Raw genomic sequence first — 20173 nt, 5'->3', positions numbered from 1 at the left:
AATGTTAAAATAAAGTGTTCTTCCTCACTGGGAAACACTTGGGCCATGACCCAGCCCTAGGAGCTCCTCAAGGAAGGTGTCTACCAGCTGGAGGCTGGACAGACTTGGCTTCCAGCCCTGTCTCTGCGTCCGTCAGTTGGCTCACCACCTCATCTGAATCTATGTGGGGATTAAATGCTACAAGTCGCCAAATGTCCACACCATGGGCTTAGAATCACAGAACATTAGACCTGGGAAAACCTAGAAGGGAAGGGACTTGCCAAGGCCACATAATGCCCTGGGGACCAAGCTGGGAACCGAGGCCACTCTCCCGGGTTGCACCACCACACTATGCTTATTTGACAAGCATTTATGTCACACTTACCACGGGTCAGACGCCGTTCTAAGTGCTTTGCAATACTACCTCACTTCATCCTCAAGATGCTTTGAGGTAGGTACTAGGATGATCCCCATTTTCAGATATGGAAAGTGAAGCACAGAAGGGTTAAGTAACCTGCCCAAAGGCACACAGGAAGTGGCAGAGCTGGGATTCAAACCCAGGCCAGCCAGCTCCAGAGTGCCTGCTCTAAACTACCTCAGGAAAGTGGAACTCCCTGTTTTCCAAACCTGGAAGATAAAACAAACCTAGGGTATTCTGAATAAATAGAGTGAGAGTTTTATTTTTGTATGTTATGCTTTAATATTTCCATTCTGGCTAATAAATGTGATGTCGTTTACCTGAATAAATTTTATTGTATTTGCAACTATATATTTTTTCAATCAAATGACATAATTGTAGAAATTTCATAAAAGGTTTAGTTACACAAAATACTAACCTTCAAAACACTCTCTATTTCATCAAAATAAGAACCACGCAAATGGAAAAGATTTTTCTTTTTGAGAGGATCTTACAGAGAAATTAAATATTACCACCTCTTTCAGGGGTAAGACAAATAGTCACTTCTGTATAAAGAGAATCACCAGCCTACTCAGTTAGCAATTGACAGACTGAGCCCAGTTAGACCAGTATCTAGAGAAAGGGCTTGCCTGAAGGTTCTGATGGCTGGTTCTGCATCTTGAAAACTTTTCCTGATGCAAGGCAAAACTAATCAAAGTTCTGTTCTTTAAACGAAGCAGTCCTGAGGGGACCCAAGCCCAGGGCACAGAACACCCCTGCAATCCTGATGTCCGCAGCCAGCCTGAAAGGTCCCATATGGGTGAGCAACACTTCTCTGCACAACCAGCATGAGCTTGCCAACAGCCTCCTGAAGCCTGCGCCTCCCCTTGTTACTATGTTCAACGTTTCCTGCAATGACCTGATTTTGAGCTCCTACAGGTGACCAATGCATCTGGGGAACATGATTTCCCTAGACCTGGACAGTGGACCAGAAATTTCATTTCTACCTTAAGTGCTGGGGAAGAACCCTCTCCTGGAAGAAGGAGGTCACATGTTTCCCTGTAAATGCGGGGCAGAGGAAGCCTGCTCAGTTCTACCCAGAAGAGAGCAGGAAGGCATCAGAGTTTCCAGCGACCCACCAAGAAAGGGAGTCAGGAACACCTCGCCAGGAATAAGCGCTCAGAGCATTTTACAATACTGTAAAATACTGGGAGTCTTTTCACTCGCTCATGTCTGATCACTGTATTTCCAGCTGTCAGTAGTCCTCAGAAGGAAAATCTCGAATGCAAGGGACCCAGGGGCTCACTGACAGAGAAAGTGACACAGGGGGCAAGGGCGAGCTGGGGGACTACTATGATACTCCACAGCCAAGGTTGGGGGAGAAAGCGCCCCCTCAGAACAGAAAGTAGGTGATGGCGGTTCAGAAGATAAGAGGAAAGAAAGCTACAAGCTCAGATCTAAGGAAGGAAGGAATGTGCTGGAACCTGGCTGGGTCTGAGACATGAATCTAGAAGCCTAAATAGCACATTCAGCACCAAGACACTGCCACATAGAAAGGACAAGTGGGGAACACACCGCTCTGTGGGCCACACCTTACCTAGATCCGCCATCCACTGGACCAGCATGTGGACAAACGTGGTCAGCACATTGCCCCCATTGAGTGACGCTGCCACTGCCAGGTAAGTCCTGTCGAAGTACGGGAAGTAGGCGACTGGAGCTGCAGGGTCTGGGGTCTGCGCGGGCTGGAACCCTGAAGGCATGGAGGCTGCCAGCTGAATCGAGGTGCTGATGTTGAGAACTGGGGTCCAAGGAAGCAGAGGTTAGGCCTGTCAGGCTAACTCGGAGGTCACAAGTCACAACAGTGCAGGAGGAGAGTATGACGGTTCTAAAAGCATGTCTAGAAATTTTTTGATGCTCCTCCTTTCAGGAGGCAGAGCCTAATTCCCCTCCCCCTGAGTGTGGGCTGGACTCAGTGACTTGCTTCTAAGAGGATAAAGCAGAAGCATCAGTGTGTGACTCTGGAGACTGGGTGATAAAGAGGCGCTGCTGCTTCTGTCTTGGATCACTTGCTCTGGGGGAAGGCAGGTGCCACATCATGAGCGGCCCGATGGAGAGGCCCACATGGCAAGGAACTGAGGCCTCCTGCCAAGAGCCACACAAGTGAGCTGAGAATTGTATCCTCCAGGCCTGGTCAAGCCTTCGGATGACAACACTCCCAGCCTGACTGCAAGCTCAGGAGGAACCTCGAGCCAGACCATCCAGTCACATCCAGATTCCTGACTCTCAGAAACTGTGTGAGATAATAAACGTTTGCTGTTTTAGGCTACCAAGTATTAAGGTAATTCATTACACAGCAATAGACAATGATTTACAGAGTAAGACTTCAGCCCAAGCGTTTTATTTTCTGGGGAGGTTTCACTCCTTTTCGGCAAGCATCACTTCCTTCTCGTTTCCAAGGTGCTCCCTTCACCTCCCCCCACCAGCAGGGCAAAGCTCCCAGACCCAGGAGAGGCGATGATTTTCTCCTCTGGATCAAGGCCAGGACTGTTCCGGGGGTCTTTTCTCCTCCTTTTCTCACGAGACCTGGCCAAAAAGCCTGTTCTTCTCAGTCTGTTGAGGGCCAAACTAACGGAGATCAACATTCAACCTTCTCACCTCCCGGGGGGTCAGAAGCAAGGAGAGCAAAAACATGTCTCAGAAAGCCAATGATCTTTACTTTCTGCCACACCAAGTTTTTCACCATGACTATAAACCAGAAGCGACATACCTTCCACTCATCCCCTTGAGTGGAGATGCCCAAGATGGGGACCGACCAGCTTTGACCACAGACATGGCACTACTGAGCACAGGCCAGCAGCCCCAATCTGAAACCAGAGACTATGACCAGCTCAGAGAAGAGGGAGCCTAAATCTTAGCTCCTTCCCATTTGACTAGCCCCTCACTCGCCATACAGAAAGCACATTTACATCCAGGTACAGGACAGCTCTCTGGGCAGGGGAACAGCCTAAGATTTGAAAACCACCGAGTAGGAGGAAAGAACCAAGCTCTTTACAGGCACCATCCCAACTGCGCCATGAGAAAGGCATCATCACCCTCATTTTGGATGATGACAAGGGCTCAGGAAGAAACGCAGCCTGCCCAAGGTCACAGCGGAATAAGCAGAGGGGCTGAAATTCCAACCCAGGCCCGCAGGCTGGACTCCAAAGCCCAGTGAGTTCCCTGACCTTCATGCTTTGACATGAGGGGACATAAGGCAAGAGACGGGGCACTGGGGAAATTAAGTCACAGAAAAAACTTAGTATATTTGCCTGGGGCATTGATTTTAGTTGAAAATTTGGGAGAAGATTTTGAACTTTCTTGGCCCTAAAAGATTTTATCAGATATATATGCAAACAGGATTGGCAGAATTTCACCTTTTCCTCTCAGCTAATCTTGCATTAAGAGGAATTGCTACCAAAAACAAAACAAAAACAGTCGCTTGAAATTTTATTGTTTAAGAATGTAATGAAATAGGAATAAACTAGTATACAGAGGAGAGTGTTAGTTGGAATTTTTAAAATCAGGGTTGAATTCTAGTAGTTCTAACTGATGGAGGGAAAAAAGATGTGCTGACAAAGAGAAGCTGGGTAAGATGAAGGAATTCTCTGTTTCCCTTGATAACAAGGCGGGGCTCCCAAAATGGACTCGCTCAGCCAGGCTGCCGCGAGGATCAGATGAAACACACATCCTGCGACCACCCTGCTCAGGCAGGCGGGCCCAAATCCTACCCTACCCCAGGGATGGGCAAACGACAGCCCACTGGCATATCCAGCCCGCCATCTGTTTTTGTAAGGCCTAGGAGCTAAGAACAGCTTTTACATTTTTTTTTTAAAGATTTTATTTTCCTTTTTCTCCCCAAAGCCCCCTGGAACATAGTTGTGTATTTTTAGTTGTGGGTCCCTCTAGTTGTGGCATGTGGGATGCCGCCTCAGCATGGCTTGATGAGGGGTGCCATGTCCGCGCCCAGGATCCGAACCGGCGAAACCCTGGGCCACCAAAGTGGAGCACACGAACTTAACCACTCGGCCACGGGGCCAGCCCCTACATTTTTTTTAATAATAACTTTATTGAGACATAATTAAAATAAATTCACCATAAAATGCACCATTTTAAAGTGTACAATTCAGTGGTTTTCAGTATATTCACAGAGTTGTAAAACCATCACCACCGTGTAATTTTAGAACATCTCCGTCACTCCAAAAAGAACCCTGTACCCACTAGCAATCACCCCCCACACCAGCCCCAGGCAACCATGCATCTACTCTCTGTCTTAGGGATTTGCCTGCTCTGGACATCTCACAGGAATGGAACCATACACTATGTGGCCTTTTGTGATGAGCTTCTATCATTTCTTTCACTTTCACTCACATGTTGTGGCATTTCAGGCGTGGGGATATAACCCATTTTTTAATCCATTTATCAGTTGATGGGCATTTGGGTTGTTTCTACTTTTTGGCTGTTACGAATAATGCTGCCAGGAACATTTGTGCACAAGTTTTTGTGTGGACATGTGGCTTCTCTTGGGTGTCTATCTAGGAGTGGGATTGCCAGGTCACAGGTAACTCCATGCTTAACTTTTGAGGAGCTACCAGACTCTTTTCCAAAGGGGCTGCACCATTTTACAATCCTAGTAGCATGTTCTTACATTTTCAAATTGAAAAGAAATCAAAAGGAGAAGAATATTTCACAACACATGAATATTATATGAAATTCACATTTCAGTGTCTAAATAAAGTTTTATTAGAACACAGCTGTGCCCATTCATTTATGTATTAGCTATGGCTGCTTTCAAGCTCCAACAGCAGAGGTAAGTAGTTATCACAGAAATTATATGGCCCACAAGGCCTTAAAACATTTACTATCTGGCTCTCTACAGAAAAAGTTTGCCAACATCTGCCCTAGACTCCTGCCTCCACCTCACTGTGACTCTTACACCAAATACAGAAAAGACTCTGCACTTCTACTCAGATCAGACAGAACTTTCATTGACAAACATGCAATAAACAAAAACCCTAATCTACTCATCTATTTTCTTGGTCGTGAAATGACACAGAAACCAGCCAACCAGAGAGAGGCAGTTCCTCACCTGGCCCTAGAGAGGAAAGGCACAGACTGGGGTCTGGGACAGGACTTGCCCTGCGGGATTGTAAGCAGGGGCTTCGGCTGTAGGGACGAGGGTGTTTTTCCTGTTTACAGAATAACGAGCAGCAGGATGCTGAGGCTGCTGGTCATGTGCGCCCTCTGACCCTCGCGCAGAGCTGGGGCTCAGGAGGCAGCAACAGAAGTGTGAGGAGGGAACAAAAGACTCACCTGCATCTGTCCTCCGGGCCATACAGGAATAGACGGAGGCCTGTAAATCACCCAAGGCCACGCCCACCTGGGTCCCCTCTGGGATTTCAAACCAGGCGCGGGAAGTTCGGCCTGCCACGCTGCCCGGCTCGGCAACGTCTGGGAGCAGGTGGACAGGAAATCCCGAGGCCCTCAGTCTGCAAACCAAAAGAGGACAGAGTATTTACCTGGTGCTTGGCTTTCCATTTCTGGTTGTTTCCAGGAAACTCAACAAAGAAAAGCACTCGAAGATGCACATACGAGAAGGGAGAGTAGAACAGTGTTTTCACAGAGGACCTCTCTGGCTTCTTTAAAACCATGAGAAATAGGGTTGGGTTTTTTAAAGAGTGAACACTGGCTTTCAAAAGTTCGCAATTGGCCTTCCAGGGAAGAAAACAACCAGTTTAAGCAGGAGTGATGGGGCAGGATTAGATAAGAGCCAGGTATCATGGCATCGGCCTCCTGATTTGAAGGGAACACATACCCTCTGCCGAGGGAGGCAGTCAGAGTGCAAAGTCCCAGTTGGTTAGCACAGGCCAAACCAAAGTCAATCCTGAGTCTAAATGCATTCATCACTCAGGGTTAGTGAACATGGGGCTGTCAATCGTATAAAACATGCTGGAAAGTCCTTTACCTGAACTAGCAGGTGCTTTTTGTTTTAGTACAGAACTCAGAGTTTGGGCCCTGAAGCGAGTGAACTTAAAGGGCACTGGACTTCTGGACCTGAAAAGGCAAATGATTGTTTAAAAAGAACTTAAAAGGCATCCCTCGAGCCTACTACTTCCATTTCTTAACCTTATTTTAAAACTTATTACAGAGTGGACGTTCTTTGAAATCTATAGGCTGGGCCTGGGTCACAGAGAGCTGGGGAGCCTACTCTAGGGCTGGGCAACTGAGGAGGAGCAGGACAGCATGGTGAGGGGGACAGCGCCCCTCCCCAGGGGCTTCACTTACAGCCAGGCCCACCCACGCCCAGTGACTGGAACAGGTTGGAACCTGATTCCTGGCCTCTTGAAATCCTCCGCTGTTCCCAAATGGGAAAGCCCACTGAAGCTCTCACTCTCGAGATTCTGCCCTTCAGCTTGGAGCCAGCCTGCAAGATTATACTCACATCTCCAAGTTCCAGCTTTGGCTCTGGGTGTTGAAATATCCCCAGCTTGCGGCATTCTGGTCGGACATCAGGGGTCTTCGCAAGCCACACAGCATGGCAACCACATAGTCACTGATGGTGCCAGCTGCATCATAGAACTTCAGGAACTCTGGGCTGTTTTTCATACCAAAAACAAGTCAATGTGGTCTAATATTGACTTGAAAGCATGTGCTGCACCTAGCTGTGGACAGTGTGGACTAGGTTGGCATAGCTGGGTGGCAGCCACAACCCCACATGCTGCGGCTGCCCCCTAGCTGGACCTCCCAAGGTGAGGACCTCTAGCAGCTCCAAGCAAAGCTGACTGGAGTCACTCTGAGGGGAAGGGACTCAGGAGAGGATGCACCATGCCTGGGAAAGCAGGACATTGGCCATTCTCAGCAGCCCTGACCCCACCATGAACTCACAATGTGACTCTTGGCAAGTCCCTTACCCTCTCTGGCCCCTTCTTTCGCCCTCTGGGTTAGAATCAGATAAACAATAGAGAGCCCTTTGCGAAATGAAGCAGTTCTGGGCCAAGTCTAAGTCCTGTGACCACACCCTGTGCTGGGGTCACACTCACTGACAGACAATCCAGTGTGTGGAGTGATGCTGACAGCTAGAGGAGCAGGCCCCTGGCCACTCTCATTCCCCTTAAATCCAGCACCCGATTCAAAAAACAGTTGTCCATACCTATTTTTCAAAAGCCAGAAGATGACTGCACAGCCAAACCCCGTGGCCACACTGAGATGGGACTCTGGCTGGGGCAGAGAAGCCAGGAACCCGCTGCTACACCGGCCATCCTGCCATGTGACCAGGTGGCTGACGGTTCTGGGCTTGAATAGAGGGGCAGCCCCTCCCTCTGTCCATTCACAGCCTGGAACAAAGGAAATTACGGAAAATGGAGAAAAGACCGGCACCAGTATGTCCTTGAGGCTGCTCTGTCGGTGAGGCTATAGCACAGACATTACCACCCATGATAATGCTTCACTCACACACATGCGTTCTGACATCAGAGCACCTGGGTTGAGTTGTTGGCTCCGCCACCAAAGGCTGTGTGACTCTGGGCAAGTAGCTTCCTCCCTCCCTTTGTCCCACTTCTTCTACGTTCCTCTTCATTCATTTTTTTAAGTTGATATTGCATCTCCCCCGACCCCATAAGAAAACCAGTTTGGCACACCCTCAAGTCCCTTGGTCTCTGCCCTTCCAGCCCTCATCACGATGATGTTATCTAGACTTGATTCTGGATGATTACGGATATTTTTTCTCTTTTCCTTTGGTCTTAGCTAATTGATTTTTAGACATCAAACTTTATCAAGGAATCTGGTCATACTCACTTCGTTTATCTCTTGGAACACCTTCTGGATTTTTCCCTGCTCTTACTTAAATATTTCACCCAAAATTGTTTCCAGTGTAGGTCTTTCTGTGGCAAAGCATCTGGAGACCTATATGTTTCAGAATATTTTTCCATAGCCTCATATTTGAATGATAGTTTGTTTAATCAGTTATAATACTCTAGATTCTAATGTCTTTTTCTTTAATACTTAAAAACACTATTTGTGGATTTGTGGTAGATTGCCACAAATTCCTTGCTACTCCTCCCATTAAGAGTAGTCTGAATCCTCTTTCCTTGAATCTGGGCCGGGCTTGGTGATTTGCTTGACTAAGAGAATGTGGTGGGAGTGACATCCTAGGACTCCCAAGACTAAGTCATAAGAAGCCTTGCAGCTCCCACCAGAGCCCCTTGGAGTGCTCACTAGGGGGAAGCCAGCCACGACATAAGAAGTCCTACCACCCTGAGGCCAGCATGCTGGAGAGACCATGTGGAGAAGTCACATGTAGGCATCTGGCTGGCCCCTGCTGAGCCCTGCCTTCCAGCCTTCCCAACCAAGGCACCAGGCATTGATAGAGCCATCTTGAACCTTCCAGACCAGTGTGTCCATCAGATGAATACTCCCAAGTAACCTCCATCAATTCCACGTAAAGTAGATCAGTCAGCTAAGCCCTGCCCAATGCCTGCCCCCAGATCACAGGATATGATAAAATGGTTGCTGTTTTCAGTCACTGAACTCATTCCATTGCCTTCTTACATAGAACGTTGCTGTTGAAACGTTCAATCTGCTTCTGATTCTTTCATAAGGGATCTGATCTTCTGCCCTGTAAACTTTTGGAATTTTCTGTCTTTGAAATCCTTAACACTGCGCTATAATATATCTGACTGTGGGGTCTTCCTTCTCTCTCCTCTGTGACATTCTATGGGCCCTTTCAGTCTAGGGTGTTACATCCTATTTTGTCAATTATGGGAAAATTTTCTCCATTAATTCTTCAATTATTTCCTCTTCCACCACTTTTATTTTTCCTTTTCTGGGTCTATCATTCAGAGGCTAGTTCTTCATTTTGTACCCTCAATATCTCTTAGCTTTTCTTTTACATTTTCTACTTCTTTGTGCTTTCCTTCTTCCTTCTGAGAGATTTCTTCCATCTAATCTTTCATTCTCTAATTTGTTTTGAAGTTCTATCCATTCTGTTATGAACCCCATCTATTAATTTCTTTATTTCAATTATATGTTTCAAACCTCCTATTTCTCCTTGGTTCTTTTTGTTTTCTTCTTATTATTTCATTGCAAATATCCTCTTTTAACATCTTTTAGTATGCATGTCAAGCTAATTTTAAATTCTTCGTCTGTCCATTCTAATAGTTTTGCTTCTGATAGAATCGCCATCAAATAACCCAGCACAATATTTTTCCTATGAGACAGTTATGCTCTTCAAATGTTGTCCTGGTCCACGAGCTCATTTTGCCCTAGAGTGATGGCTACTCTGTCAGGCAATGTAAATGGGCCAGATCTCAGTCCTGCCAGCCACAAGGGGCTGGGGAGGATGGATGAGTCATGAGGTGGATCCACAGCTAATCTATCCCCCCGCACCACAAAAAGTCTCCACAAGTCAGGGCTTCCCCTCTGCCCCCCAGGAAAAAACAATGCCATGAGGGTCCTTAGATCACAGGTCACCAGCCCTGGGTTTTGGGGAGGGACACCTGCTTTTCTCTGCAGCCTTGATTTTATTCTGAGTTCCTGTAGGTGTGGGGACAGGCACTGTTTGCCCGCAGCCATGGCAAGCCAAGGGAACCAGCAGTTCCCCTCCTGGTTTATCCTCCCACAGGCAAAGTTGGCTGCCTCTTGCCCCAGACCCAAGCCATCAACCCACACACCCCAACTCAAAACAACCCTGTCACCCCTGGCTTTCTCACAGTGTCTCTCCTTTCCTTTGTATTTTTCTCTATGGTTCCTCTGAAACTGGTCTTGGGGAAAGAGCCAGCAGTCAAGCTAGTTCATCAGTCTTGGTGATGACTGTACCTAGAAGTCTAGAGGTAGAAGTCACTTATAACTCTGTCTCCTGGATCCTAGTGGCTTTCCTGCCTGTGTGTTGACTTTACTTTCAGGCTAGTAGTGAGGAAAAGGGTTAGGGTTGTGTGTTGTGGGTGCTGTGTGCATATGGTTGTGTGTATTAAATGAGTTAACACATGTAAAGCACTTAGAACAGTACCTGACACATAGTGAGCACTCAGCTAACATTAGTGATGATGACAATGATAACGAACCTGTACCTTCTAAACTCTGTCCAGGGTCAAAGACTTTCCCAGCAGCCTTTGAGAAAGAGAATACACTCCTTGACATATCTTTTTGTTATCTCTTCTCCTCATACAAGGGATATTTCCCACACCTCCATGCAACATAAATATAACCACTGCAGCAAAATGGGAAAAGAATGTTGACATTAAGTGCCAGTTGAGAAAAGTTATCAGCAATTGAGAACACTCCAGATCTAAAGGACGGAGATGAGAATGTGGCCCCACCGCAGAACAGTGCCCGCCACGAAGCAGGGCCAAGCCTCACGTAAAACTGTTTCACGTCTGTGTCTCATCTCAGACCCCAGATTTGGGAGCCAAGACCATTATATTTTCCTATAAATTTGCTCATTAAGCACCAAAAAAAGAGACTTAACTGCCCCTCCTCCCTTAGTTCCAGGCCATGAAATATCCATCCGTTCATTCATACATGCATGATTGAAAGATATATTCACTGAGCATCCAGTATGTATTAGGCTCTAGCTCTAGTCCCTGAGAACACAGTGGCGAACGGGGAGAAGTCACCGCCTTCATGAAGCTTCTATGCTAGGACTAGAGAACATAAACAAGCAGATACATAATACAAGCTACTTTCAGTTGCTGTGAAGAAATACACAGCAGGGTGAGAGGAAAGAGGGATGGGTTGTTGGAGGGTGATCAGGGAAGTCCTCTCCGAGATGACGCATGAGGAGGGACCTGAATGGAGTAAGGGAGTGAGCCATAAGAATATCCAGGGACCGTGCTGCAGGTAGGTGGAACAGCCAGGGCAAAGGCTCAGAGGGATCTTGTCAAACTGTGGTTAGCGTCCCTGGCCAGGACCCGGAGAGTAGGGAGGTGTGTTACAGGAGCACAAACTTGAAGTGCATTAAGTTTCACCTGCGGACGTGGGTATGGCTCCCCCCCAGAGTAGTCTACCCTCACAACTACATTTCTACCTAAATCTAAAGCTGGATCTCTGCAGCTTTTTTCCAACCCCTTTGCCTGATTCCAAAACTCTTTTGATCCTTTATTTTTTATTTTCGGACTATCATTTTCATTTTGTTTGTATTATAAAACAAATATACAGTTCTTACCACATACCAAGTATTGTTCAAAGCACTTTAAAAATAGTAACTCATTTAATCTACGTAATAGCCTTATAACGTAGCGTGGTAATTATCCCCATTTTACACATAAGGAAAATGAAGCACAGAGAAGTTAAAAAATTTTGCCAGAGGTCACAGAGTTACCAAGTGGTAGAATCAGGATTCAAATCCAGGCAGTCTGTTCCAGAATCTGGCCTAATGGATATTTTTTTCACTGTTTTTTTCTTCCTTCTTCTTTTTTTTTGCAAAGAATTTAAAATTTTTTTTATTTTTTAATTACAGCAGTGATAAGTAAATGCATTTTCAATATAAAATGTTCAAATATTACAGATAAAGCAGAAGGCCTGCTTGACCATCCCCACCTGAGTCACTGTTAGCACTTGTTGGGTAACCATCTAAAGTTTTCACACTCACGCAACATGTTTAGTTTTGTTTGGTTGACTTGGGTTGGGTTTTGTTTTATTTTGTTTTTGTCTACTTTTTAAAACAAATAGTACTATACTGTACTATACTATGCTGTACTGTATTTATTTTTCTAGGGGTGGTTTTTATCATCCAACAACAGGTTCTGGAGTTCTTTCCTTGTCAGTATACATGAATGCACCTTATTCTTTTTAACTACTGCACGTCGTTCTACTTCACGGGCATACCAACATTTATTTAACCATCCCCTGTGGCTAAATGTCATAGTTTCACTACCATAAACAAGGATGCAATGAACAACCCCGACTAGGCCTCCTCGTGCACGTACTTATTAAAGTACTTTTCCTGAGCAGATCCCAATAAGTGAGTTGCTGAGTCACAGCAGCTGTCTTATTTTTAATAGGCCCCGCCAAACTGCCCTCCAAAACGGTTATGCTAATTTACATTACCAGTAGAGCAATTTAAAAGAACCAATTTTCCACCCACTTTGCCAACTCTTGACATGATCAAACTTTGATTTCTTACAATCAGTGGGTGGGAAATGATTTCTCATTGCTGTTTTCAGCTGTGCTTCCCTAATTACTAATGACATTGAGCGTCATTCCATATGCTTATTAGCCATTTGTATTTCCTCTTCTAGGAACTGCCTGTCCTATCCTTCGCCCATTTTTCCAAAGGGCCATTTGTCCTTTCTTTCTTATTAGTTCTTTACATGTACCCACATTCATCCTTTGTCTACTACACACTAGCAAATATTTTCTCCCAGTCTGCTGCTTCCCTTTCAGCTTGGTTTTATGATCCCCACTTCTCTCCTGCTATCACTGAGTCTGAAAATGGAATGTGGAAACAGGTGTAACCACAGGCCTCTCGGAAGACACTAGTCACTCCCTTTGCTCTCCAACTGGCTCGCCTGTGCCCTCGTGGAAGCACTTAGCTCTCTGCTCGGGTTACTGGTGCCCGTCTGTGTCGACTGCATTGAGTGTGCCCAGGAAGGTGGGGGCTTCATCCGCTCGTTTCTATGTCTCCCATGGGGCCCGGCACAGACCCTTATATATTGTAGGTACTGAAACCAACTGAATTAAGGCCACCATTAAAAGCAGAACAACTTGATCCCGAATATGATTTCACTCAACTTTGGTAAGCTGGTATCATCATGGTCAAAGAGTGGCTCTCCTCTTTCCCAGAAATGAAAAACAAAACAAGAAGGCATGCGGGCTGGCTCAATGAAATATTAAGCAGCTCCCTCCAAGGCTAGGGGCGATGGTTTGTGTGGTTGTTACAGAGTCCAGGAGACGGGCAGAAAGGAAGGCACGTGACCAGACCACAATCATTAGATCTCTACTGTCCTCTTTGGGAAGGGTTTTAGTATTAAAAGGACATTTATTCTCATTAATGCAAAATTAAGGAGTTTAAAAAGCTTTTACAACCTAGACTCCCTCTGAGACGTCAGTTCCAACACCCTAATCGGCCTTCTGCTCCTGCTACTGCTTGGAGCCAAGCAGCTCCTTTGGGCCCAGCTGGCCTGACAACAGGCAGACGTGAGGAAGGAGGGGAGAGAGCGAGCCTGTGCTGGCTTCTACTGTTACCCAGGCCCATCCTGAGGACTGATCAAAGGATGCATCACCAGACACCAGCCACACTGCTGAAAGGCAAGTGACCACTCTCTTGGCCCGGGGGACTTGGAATCACTGGATCTCCAGGCAGAAAGGGGCGAATCTAATGCTCAGATCCCCTTAGCTACAGCCCCCAAAAGTAGCCATCCATCCTCTGCTTAAAATGTTACCTGCAGTAAACTGTTGACATTGCTGAAGCTGGGAGATGGGTGTCAGTTCATAATACTGTTCTCCCTACTTTTATGTCTATATAGAATTTTTTATAATTAAAAAAAATTGGGCTGGCCCAGTGGCGCAGCAGTTAACTTCACACATTCCACTTCCGCGACCCCGGGGTTCGCCAATTTGGATCCCGGGTGCAGACATGGCACCGCTTGGCAAGCCATGCTGTGGTAGGTGTCCCACATACAAAGTAGAGGAAGATGGGCACAGATGTGAGCTCAGGGCCAGTCTTCCTCAGCAAAAAGAGGAGGATTGGCAGCAGGTGTTAGCTCAGGGCTAATCTTCCTCAAAAAAAAAAAAAATTTTAATGCTTGCTGTAACAGAAGCTCACAACTCCTTCCTTGGACACTCTGTTGGGCAGGGCCTCCCTTCACTGAGCTATCATGTCCTCCTCTAGCTCTGATCCTCCCAGAGGACTTTAAAAGCTCAGTGTCTGAAGTCAGACAGACCTGGATTCAAAAGCTGGAGTCGCCACTTGCTGCCACATGACCCTGAGCATATTATTTTAACCTCTCTCAACCTCAACTTCTCGTCTGCACAATGGGGACAGCAACGTAACCTACGCCATAAGGGTATTGGGAAAGTTCCATGAGATCATGCAGGTAACGTGCTTCACCCAGCACCTGGCATGTAAAGTGCTCATTGCTGTTTTACTGGCTTATTTCTCCTCCAGGAGGTCAAACAGAACAGGTCACCCGCCTCGGCACTGTGGCAGACCTCCTGATAGAAGACAACCAACGAAACGGTGCTTAGCAACTGAGCCTATAAAAAGGACACGCCCTGGAATTTGAAAATCACAGACACCTGTGATTATGTTCAACAACAAACACTGTGCCCAAATTCAAGAGTTTCCTCTGTGTCCCGGCATATGCTACAGCTACACTAATCCCTTGGTTGTCGCCACTGATGCTCCGAGACACTGACACAGATAAAGAGAAAGCTGTGGAAGACCCACTCCACTGAATCCCACAGAGAAGGAGAGAGAACGCACTCTTTTCCCTCTCCTGCTCATGGATAACATGTGAATGGAAAGCTCGCTCACTCATTACACAGTTGTACAAGACAGGGTGTACACAAAACACGAGAGGCAGCATGTGCCGTTTCGTTCCCAGCGCAGGACAACCTGACCCTTTGCAGAGAGCCCTTGGCAGCACTTTTCTAGGTGCACAGTGACTGTTAACAGCATGTGATCACCCCCGCAGCCCTGCATACCTTGGCCTGTTTTCCAAAACATGACTCCATGCATCTGTCCTGACACTCCGATGCCACAGACTTTCCGGAGCTGTTCCCGGGGAAGGGCAGTAAGGCACTCGTTCAGGGCTTGGATGATTCTACTCACGTCCTGCTCCCGCCCCTGGAAACAGAAAAGGACACGTTGGGCAGGGACACACAGACGGGGAGGGGGAGGAGGACAGAGGCCTCAAGGGACTTCCTGGGTGATGGCTGCCCAGCTAATTCTACCAGGGCACTTCTAGGACCTACTGACCGGCCTCAGGGTTGAGACGTGGGACCGAGGGTTCTCCACACCTCCAGCAGGGCCAGGGGTAGGAACGTGGGGGGCAAGGTTCCACTCCCCTCACAGGTGAGGCGCTGCTGCAGATGGGGCTCAGCAAATGGCCCAGGCTCTGCCCTCCACTGCAGGCGAGCCTGAGCTGAGAAAACCACTGCCCTTGCCCTACAGGAATCTACGGTCTAGCAGGGAAGACAGAAAAACACAAGAAAGACCATACTGAAAGGAGAAACAATAAGGGTCCTTGGCAAGGCACACAGAGCTTTGGGGCAGAAGGATGGAACACAGCAGGGAGCAACCTGGCAGGAGAGGTGCAGCCAAGAAAAGCCTCACGCACTGACGCCCTCTTGGGCCTAGTTCACCCATCTGGCAAACATTTCCAGTGCCCTGAGGGCCAAGCCCCGGACTCAGACACAAAAACCCATCTAGGAAAGGCAGGCAAGGAGAAAGCCCAGGGGACACCAGGGCACAGCACCAGCGGCATGAGCTGTGCAAATGGGTGGTGGGAGATGCGACTGGAAAAGAGGAAAGGCTGGGGCCCCACTGGCGGGCCTTGAACCCCAGGGGAAGGGGCTCTTCCAGCCCCATTGCCAAGCCTTGAACTCCAGGGAGAGGGGCCTATAATGGGAGCTCCTGGAGCTTTCTGAATGGGAAAGTATCATCATCAGACTTGTGTTTTCAGAGACACGTTGGGCAGTGGTATAAGCTGCACAGAGAGAGACAAAATGATGGTGCAGACAGATTTTCTGGAGATGGGAAAGATTTAAGAAAGTCAGGACCATCTTTTCCTGATTTGCCTTTTCTTCTGACTTCCTGCCTCCTTGATATCTCTAGGCAGAATAACCTTGAAAGATAAAGTCATGAGAGATAAGCAGAAGGTAATCACATATGATATTAATATTGGTAAGAGTTGAGTGTTCTTAAGCAACAAGAATATGAAAAGAATGCAGGATTTGGAGAAGTTCAAAGTCGTTGGAGTCAGATGGGAAAATGCATTTAGATAGCTTAGAGCTAAAGAAATGCCAACTCCATGGGGCCAGCCCTGTTGCTGAGTGGTTGAGTTCATGCACTCTGCTTCAGCAGCCCAGGGTTTCCCCAGTTCAGATCCTGGGCACGGACATGGAACGGCTCATCAGGCCATGCTGAGGCGGCATCCCACTTGCCACAACTAGAAAGACCGACAACTAAAATATACAACTATGTACTGGGGGGCCTTCAGGGAGAAAAGATGAAAAAAAAGAAGATTGGCAACAGTTGTTAGCACAGGTGCCAATCTTGAAAAAAAGAAAAAAGAAATGCCAACTCCAACCAAGCAGTACATCCAAATGGGTGGGAGGTACAGACTAATAGAACCTCACAAGTAGGCAATAACGTGACCAAACCTAAGAAATTTGGGTTCTGTGACTACCTCTGCTTTTAAACTATGAAATCCCGCTTAGAGACTAGAAATAGGACTCCAGAACCCCATCCCATCCCAGTAAATGCCTCTAATCAGTAAGAAGTCTCAATAAGCTGAGGTCATCACAAAATAGGCACTTGGGAAAGCGACCCAGATGACATAATTGTTTTCCTGGTGAATAAGTAAATTTCAAAGTGGAAAAGAATGATATTATGTGATTAATATCTGTGCCTGAAGAATCTTTGGGTATTTGGTATTTTAAGTAAACTTATATGTTTAAGAGAATTTGGCCTAGGTTACCTTCGTAACTCTAATTTAAAATGTGAAATTGAGTAACTGATCTAGATTTGTGATTATAAGTTCAAATCTGTATTTATAAAAAGATTTGAAACATATAAGAGCATTTAAGGTCTATATAGTTATACATTTAATTTATTAGATTTATAAGAATTATTTAAGTATTCTGAAAAGATTTAGGTCAGACAACTGCAGTATCTAAGAGAGAAAATATATTAAATGTATAACTGTAGTTTAAAACATCTAAGGCATTTGATTAACTAAAATGGGATTATTATTCAAAGGTCCTCAAAAATCACATTTAAAATGTTAGACTTACAAATGGAATAAGCTTGATTTAAAAGCTTAAATAAGAACTAGGATTCCGGGGCCGGCCCCGTGGCCGAGTGGTTAAGTTCGCATGCTCCATTTCGGCGGCCCAGGGTTTCATTGGTTCAGATCCTGGGCGCGGACATGGCACCACTTGTCAGGCCACACTGAGGCAGCATCCCACATGCCACAACTAGGACTCACAACTAAAATATACAACTATGAACTGGGGGGATTTGGGGAGAAAAAGCAGAAAAAAAAAGATTGGCAACAGTTGTGAGCTCAGGTGCCAATCTTAATAAAAAAAAAGAACTAGGTTCTGAATTTAACAAATTGACTACTTATTTTTATTCCAACCAAAGTAAAATGTTTCTGGCACACAAAAATCACCTCAAGTCACAAAATAAACATATATTTAATAACAACTAGAAGGATCCATGGAAAATTCAGAAAAGAAGAGAAATGTGGCTTGGCTCTTAATAAATGTCTGATCTTTGGAAAACTAAAAAAGCTTATGGTCTTGGAAAAGCATCTGAAGATTGAGGCCTCAGGCCCCTTGCTTCCTTCGGGGGGTGGGGAGGGGCGCGGTGTAGTCCTCCCCTCCTTGGAACAAATCCATCACTTGCCCCGTCAGCCTGCTGGCCTTGGTCAGGGGCAGTTCTTGGCTCCTAACAAGCATGAACAAAAGAGCAGAAAGAAGGACGGTGAGGGAGGGGAGGGCAAGAAGGAGTGAAGAGGGAGCACAGAGCCTTTTCCTGAGGGGTGTCCACGCAAAATAACCAATAACCATTCTATAGATGAAGAGATAGGTAAGTTTTACTTAAGCCAGGGTGAGGATTATAACCCGGGAAGGCAGTTTCCACAAGGGAAGAAAGCTGTCTGCAGAAGCATGGGTTTCAGTACACTCTTAAATCTTTTTAGAACAAAGAGTATACATTAAACATGCCCAGGATACACATTCATGAAAGTTTCAAAGAGGTATTCAGTCACAAATTAGCAGGTCAACATGACCACCATGTCAGGAAAGGGACTAACATGGGCATTACCCATAGGCGTGAGATGGGAAGCATGCATTCTTAAGAGAGGGCATTCTTTAATGGTTAAAGCAGATGTCCAAGTGTGTTTCACAGGCCACAAGTCAGACTTCTTTAGTTCAAGTGGAATTAGTTTTGAATCAGAATAGTTACCCCATATTCCTCAATATGTGAAAATCTCTTGTCAGGAGGGAGCCTCAGATCTTAACAAGAGTCTCTATACAGGAGAGACTCTGGATAGGGACAGTGAAGGAGGGAAACAGGCCGGGTGGCAGTGAAGACAGGGAGGCAGTCAGTGTTGAGCATAATTGGAGTTTTAGTGGTGAGTATGATGGGGGAGCAGCTGTTGGACAGACAATGAGTATGCCCACAATGTAAGAGGAAAGGCACTGCCCCCAGGCCTTGCTTCAGAACATCAACTGGTCTGCATCCAGATCAGATCCTAGAACTTTAGATTTGAGAGAACTTTGAAACTCATTCAATCCTCCTCCCCCATGCCCCTTTTTACAGATGAGGAAACTGAGGCCCAGAGAGGAAGAACTAATAACTCAAGAGTCACAGAGCTTCCCTCAAAAGTCCTGATATTTTAAAATTGCAAATACCTAAAAGCCTGACCTTTGCCATGGCTGCCAAGCTTGACCATGGTGCACACAATACTTCTAAAGAGTGACAAATATGGACATGAAGATTTCTATAGATCAGTGGTTCTCACCCCAGGGGTGATTTTTGTCCCCTAGGGGATATTTGGCAATATGGAGACATCTTTGAGAGTCATAACTGGGGAGGAGGGTTCTACTGACATGTAGTGGCTAGAGGCCAGGGATGCAACAAAAAATTCTACAGTGCGCAGGACAGTCCCCAACAACAAAGAATCATCCGACCCAGAATATCAACAGTGCCAAGGCTGAGAAATCCTGCAACAGATGCAATTACAGTAACGCTGTTTGTCCCAGAACACAACACACACGTGGAGGATGCAAAGCGGGCTGTTACTAGTCTCCCCTAAACCCCTTGTTAGGCCGGTGTGGCGCACTGGGTGTGCCTGTAATCCCAGAACAGCCTGCTGAATGCTGGGGGAAGTGGGGAAAGCAGTTTGCAAGAAGTGGCCCTATTTAAGAGAAAAGCCTAAAGCCACCCCTTGTAATCCTGGCTCTGCTGCTCACCCCCACAGGGTCAGAGCTGACTCTGCCTGCATTTCACAGTCCATGAAGTAAATCATCTTTCTAAAATGCCCAATGCCCCAACCAAACTAACTTTGAAAGGCTCTATGAAAATGCAAAGTGCTCCTGAAATCCTTATCCTCTGAAGTGCTTCTCAACAAGATGGACTCTGAACCCTAAAGGACTGAGCCCAGATATGAGGCAAGAGCTTGTGAAAAACAAAGCTCTTGGGAGTGGGGCTTGGCTCAGAAAATCGAGGTTTGTGGCTGGAAAGGGGCACAGAGGTTACGTATTTCAACTGCGAGAACAGGCTGAGATCTAGAAAAAAATCGAAGTTACACAGAAAGTTCCTTGATATTAATTTCTACTGTCAATTAACTGAACATAGAGAGACCTTTTTCAGGGAATTAATGGAATCCAGCTCTGAAGATTGACATCCGTTCTGAACCCACATCTCACAGCAGATCCCGCTGTGATGAAATTCTCCCTTTCTATCTTGTAGCTTTCACAAGACACTAGTTATAGTATGGAATTATCCATCTGATCTTTTTTCCGACATTTCAGTCGACTTATCTCTCAGTGCCTGTCTGTCTGTCCTGACGTCTTTCCTCCAAGGTGTCTGGG

At 46.3% G+C, this 20173-nt stretch overlaps 1 protein-coding gene across 2 annotated transcripts in view; it reads right to left on the bottom strand.

The window, feature by feature from the left end:
- Nucleotides 1-20173, bottom strand: part of SHPK (sedoheptulokinase) — a 28597-nt gene that overhangs the window by 7475 nt on the left and 949 nt on the right. The window contains exons 2-6 of one of the 2 annotated variants that reach the window (XM_014832557.3): nt 15053-15194; nt 7563-7746; nt 6855-7007; nt 5726-5901; nt 1974-2174 (exon numbers count right to left, since the gene is read on the bottom strand). In XM_014832557.3, coding sequence (XP_014688043.1) covers nt 1974-2174; nt 5726-5901; nt 6855-7007; nt 7563-7746; nt 15053-15194 — 856 coding nt within the window. The remainder of the gene's footprint in view (nt 1-1973; nt 2175-5725; nt 5902-6854; nt 7008-7562; nt 7747-15052; nt 15195-20173) is intronic. The other variant, XM_044744682.2, reaches the window with a different exon arrangement.

This window comes from Equus asinus, chromosome 13, assembly GCF_041296235.1.
Source record: "Equus asinus isolate D_3611 breed Donkey chromosome 13, EquAss-T2T_v2, whole genome shotgun sequence".
In the NCBI taxonomy this organism is placed as follows: Eukaryota; Metazoa; Chordata; class Mammalia; order Perissodactyla; family Equidae; genus Equus; species Equus asinus.
Note: the sequence above shows the minus strand (reverse complement) of the source record. Positions and strands in the feature narration are given on the sequence as shown.